Below are 4,960 nucleotides of genomic sequence, written 5' to 3'. Positions count from 1 at the left end.
CTCTATTTTCATATTATAAGCATTTGATATTATAATACTTGATAATTTTGTCTGTATTCTCGGTTAAATTTGACAATGTTTGACTTCAACTAAACCAGAACGCGTACTAAATGAAAACGGAGGGAGAACGTGCTGCTAGCCTTGGTGCTTCCGATGCTGAGATGCCTACGTGTGTGTGACGTGTATGACGTGATTTCCAACCACCGTTCTTTAGGTTGTTCGGAAAATACATGGCATTAGGCGACAAAAAATTAAGTAGATTTTCCCTTGTAGGTAGCAACCTTTTCGTTTTCCACAAGCAATGGTCCTTATTTTTTGTGACGCGACACCGTTACGTGCAAGGCAATATGGCAATATGAAATGAGTTTATGAACTTCGACTGCGCCTTCCATCCATGGGCATCCCAATAAAAGCATATAAGTATATATTTATATATATGCACCTAGCAGGGTTACAGAGGCATTCCATTCCATTCCTTCCCAGCCATGGCAAACAATCCATCTTCTTCACTTCACAAGCCCACCTCCGAGACCTCGTCGAGGTGCGTGACAGACGGCGTCACCACCGCCCACAACTTCGAGGTGATTGGGTACTCGCTGCTAGAGGGTATGGGTGCTGGCGAGTTCGTTACCTCGAGCACATTCAGCGTAGGCGACTACGATTGGAATATCATGATCTATCCTGATGGCATGGAGGAGGAGGACAAGGCCTGCTATGTGTCGGTCTTCTTCGCTGTCTGTGGCGGGGCAACTGGCGTGAGGGCGAAGTACACTTTCAGTTTACTGGAGAAAGATGGAGGGGTTTAGTACTCTACGTATCGCAACAAGGACATTTGAGCCCTTAGCTAGTTCTTGGGGCTGGAGCAAGTTCATTGAAAAGTCCAAGCTGCAAGAACTGCTATCCCATAGCGACGATAGCTTCACAGTCAGGTGTGTTTTGACCGTCATAAAGAAGACTCGTATAGAAGGTGCAAGCAGTATCAAAGTCCCAGTCCCAGAGTCGAATCTGTTCACACACTTTGCAAACATGTTGGAGGATGGGGAAGGCGTGGACGACATTTAGTGTCGATGGCCAGCTCTTCGGTGCACATAGATATGTGTTAGCTGCACGATCCTCAGTCTTGAAGGCTGAGCTCTTTGGCCAAATGAAGGAGACCACCATGAAATGCATCGAGATCCATGACATGGAGCCCGCCATCTTTGAGGCACTTCTTCACTTCATTTACACGGATTCACTGCCAAGCAATTGCGGTGTTGATCAAGATGCGGCATTGCAACACTTGTTGGTTGCTGCAGATCGGTATGGGCTGGACAGGCTAAAGGCTATTTGTGAAGGGATGTTGTGCCAGAGAATTGATATGCAAACAGTTGCAACCACCCTAGCTTTAGCTGACCAGCACCACACCATGCACCTCAAAAACGCTTGTCTTGGGTACCTATCTTCACAGGATGTGCTTCGAGCTGTCAAGGAGACTGACGGATTCAAGCACCTCGCAACAAGTTGTCCATGGATTATAATGGACATTTTAGACAAGTTGCCATAAGTATGAGAAGTGTGTACTTCCAGAATTCAGATTGAAATGTGGAGTTCTAGTTGTCGATTTTTATCATCTGTCCGGATTGTCTATTTGCTATGTACGCTGACTTATTGGCACAACAAATTCTAAGGAAATTCACATGGAATTTCTTTATTCCCTTAATTTTGGAACTTTGTGTGGAACTAAAGGTAACTAAGTCTACATAAAGCAGCGAGCCATGTACCTGCCCGGGGAGTGAAACTGTGGAATTGCTTGTTGCCTTGTACTGCTTCATGTACATGTTACTTAGAAATAAACCTGTAACTTTACACGGTGAATGTTTTTGCTGATTGAAACAAATAGTGTAAGTGTTGTGGGACCATTTTATTGGGGCACTATGAAACTATGCAATAAAGTAGGCCCTGTGCATCGCTTTGATGTGGCTTTCCCCTTTTTGAAAGAAAAAACTTCTCAATGCCAATATGTTTGCCGTGTCTAGTGTGGTCGGTGACGAACGGGGCGTGGCTGTGCCAGACTACTGCTTCTTTTTCGAATTGAGGAGCTCCGTGCTCCCAATTTCATTGCCACGAAACTGATAACACAAATGCAAGATCCATAGGGTACAAGTAAAACTACTCATGTCACTTCCCCACTGACTGAGTTGTGTTACACGCTGCATCTAAGCTCAAATCGTGTTTCAATGCTTGGCCTGAAGCTACAACTCTTCACGGAGCACCAATTTGTTGAATTCATCACGCTTTCGATGCTTCAGTCTGATGGACTATACACTACAAATTCTGCCTACATCGACCAGTTTGCTGCTGTGGTTCCATTTTCTAGATCCCGGGTAGGTTATCTGGAATATCTGTGCTCCTCCCAAGTGCAGAATTTTCACATGGTTATCGCTCCAAAACCGTATGTAGACAGCAGACCGTCTCGCTTAACCCTAAAGGTCTCAGTAGCCATGCTTGTTTGCTGGAAGTTTTCTTTTTTTTGCGGGGTATGTTTGTTGGAAGTTTTCGAATGAGAGAAACACCAGGATTTTCAACAACCTCTCTTACATTCCCTCAGTAATCGCAAAGATTTAAAACAAAGGTCATTCTTGGATCTTGGCAGGTGCAAAGAGTTTAGACTTTAGCAAATTTCATGTCATTTCCTTGTTTTGTGGCATTTTTTGCTTTTTGGCTTGTCTCTCTAACTATCTTTTCGCTCCTCCTTAATCAGCGAACAGGTACAGCTCCTACCCGTTTCAAATAAAAATAAAGCAAAAAAATAGATCTAGAGAAAGAGAGAGTTCCTATCAATGGCAATAGTAATTCCATGAACCTAATTTTTAAAATCTATGCAAGAAAAATGACAAGCACAGAATGATACGGACCATTCATAAACACATAATAATATCAACAGTGGTTGATCACTACACAAGCAAAAAATTATGATTGTCGAAAAGGGCCACTCAACCTTGCATAGTAAAACGAGTTCTGATTCGAGATTTTTGGCCTAGTCTAGCATTCACCAATTGTAAATCCCATAGAGAATTTCTTTGAACATGCAACTAGTAGGTCTTTCTTATGACCTGTAACAATCCATAGTCGGTCCAGTCACCAACGCCTGTGAACACTCAATGCCTCCTCAGTCTTGATGTATGCGAATGTCCGGCTAATATGACCTCTCATATTGGAAACAACTGCCTTTTGGTAACAACTGTTGTCATGGACCACAGTGCACTCGGAGCTTCTGCAATAATAGTAGTTGGCCGGCTTATGCTTGTACACGACCATTTTCTCGCTCCCATTCGTTAGGAGGACATGGTCGCCGTGAATGAAGCATGGTCGCGCCATCTGTCTCTCCGGCCCGGACTGATACCAACCTAAGCGATACAGATGGATCCAGGCCTGCTCATTCCTCCTACCCTCTAGAACCCACACCTACAGGCATGACAATTTATTTTTAAAGCAAACACATTTGCTGATCAAATAGTAATCAATTTACTACTCCCTCCAATGTTAATTACTTGTCGCACATTTAGCCAAATTAGTGCTATCATTGAATCTGCGACATGTAGGGAAATTTGCAGAGTGTTACCTGGATGCACCCGTACCCATAATGCGGTGGGCGGTGGGTAGTCGTTGTAGTGCTAAGCCTACGGTTCACCTGAGTCAGGTGGCTGATGGGTCTGGCCGACACCGGCAATGGCTGCGTGCACGAAACCTGCTCGTTGTCGAGGTCGAAAGACATGATCCTGTCCTCCGATCCCTCCGTAACCCAGTATGTCGCACCGTTGGCGCTGACGACACCGGCATCCAGATTGCATCTGGCGTAAGCAGGGGCCGGGACCTCCCTCCAGGAGGCCTCCCCGAGGGTGAACACCTGGAGCGTGTCCTTGGTCTTGTAGAAGCAGGGGACGTGCACCACCTTGTACTGCCCCGTCCCGTGATGGTACCCGAAGCTGTAGGCCTGGTTCCAGCTCCTGCCGGAGTGGCGCGAGTTGTGGCGCCTGAACAGGCCGTGGCGCGGTATTGGCGGGAGCGCCAGGACTTCGCCGGTGGCCGGGTTGGCCAAGGTGATGGCGCCGCCGGGCTTGTCGTTGTCGCATAGGCACAAAACGCCATTGCAAACGGCAACTACCTCCATGTTCTCGTTGTAGCGGCCGCCCAGATGCAGCTCTCTCGGTGTGCGAGGGACGGAGGACGACTCTTCTTCTAGGTCTAGGTCTAGGTCGTCGACGATGTAGGCAGATTCCGTGGTGACGATGAGGGGCACGGCGTCGCGGGGCTGCTGCATCTCCGTTGTGCGCTGGTGGATAAGGTCACGCCAGAACCGGCAGACCAGGCGCAGACGCCGGCGCGAGGTCCAGGGGAGCCGCTGCAGGATCTCCACCACCAGCTCCGTCGGGATGTCCATCGATCACCTCAGGCTTGCCGACGAGAGCTCGATTCCTTTCCTTGCACTGCCCTTGACTCCTTGGATCGCACGGGCGCGTTTTTCGTGCGAGGAAACGGGACGTGCAAGTCCCATGGATGCCAAGAAAGAATTGGGTCATCTCAAAAATAAAAATAAAAATCTGCTTGTTTCTTTCAACGCTAGAAACATGGGATCAGTAGCCAAGCGATTCCGATTTGAACTGTCCTTGGCATTTTTGGAAGGGAATTCAAGATTTTTCTCCAGAAGAAAATATTGCTTAATTATTTCCAATGGCAAGTATTTGAATTTGCTTCTAGTGACTTAAATTTATTCTGATATGATTTCTTTTTCCAATTCTAATGTGCTGGTTTGTTTTTGATTCAGTAAAATTAGGTTTACGGCTCGATTGGAGAATTTGCTTCCCGACAACAGATAGCTGCTGAATTCCTAGTCACTTGTGACAAAGTCTTGTTCTTAAGGTATTTATTGTGTAAAAGTTCTTGCTAAACTCCTTCTTCATTAAGAAGTTTATATAACCAT

At 46.3% G+C, this 4,960-nt stretch overlaps 1 protein-coding gene and 1 pseudogene across 1 annotated transcript; one reads left to right on the top strand and one right to left on the bottom strand.

Annotated features, from left to right (window-relative positions):
- The first annotated feature begins 485 nt into the window (after positions 1-485).
- LOC127329585 (BTB/POZ and MATH domain-containing protein 2-like) lies at positions 486-1,543 on the top strand (annotated as a pseudogene).
- Positions 1,544-3,117: 1,574 nt separating this feature from the next.
- LOC127329586 (F-box protein At3g07870-like) lies at positions 3,118-4,420 on the bottom strand. The gene is made up of 2 exons (XM_051356081.1): positions 3,602-4,420; positions 3,118-3,444 (listed from the first exon to the last, which is right to left on the bottom strand). Exons 1-2 carry the CDS (start codon positions 4,418-4,420, stop codon positions 3,118-3,120), a joined length of 1,146 nt encoding a protein of 381 aa, XP_051212041.1.
- Between the last annotated feature and the right edge of the window lie 540 nt (positions 4,421-4,960).

Source organism: Lolium perenne, chromosome 2, assembly GCF_019359855.2.
Source record: "Lolium perenne isolate Kyuss_39 chromosome 2, Kyuss_2.0, whole genome shotgun sequence".
Lineage (NCBI taxonomy): Eukaryota > Viridiplantae > Streptophyta > Magnoliopsida > Poales > Poaceae > Lolium > Lolium perenne.
Note: the sequence above shows the minus strand (reverse complement) of the source record. Positions and strands in the feature narration are given on the sequence as shown.

Excerpts from the sequence above, each read along its gene's own strand:
- LOC127329586 (XM_051356081.1), bottom strand. The coding sequence starts at position 4,420 with ATGGACATCCCGACGGAGCTGGTGGTGGAGATCCTGCAGCGGCTCCCC. Across the intron at positions 3,445-3,601 it reads ATGGGTACGGGTGCATCCAG|GTGTGGGTTCTAGAGGGTAG; the intron begins GTAACACTCTGC and ends TCATGCCTGTAG.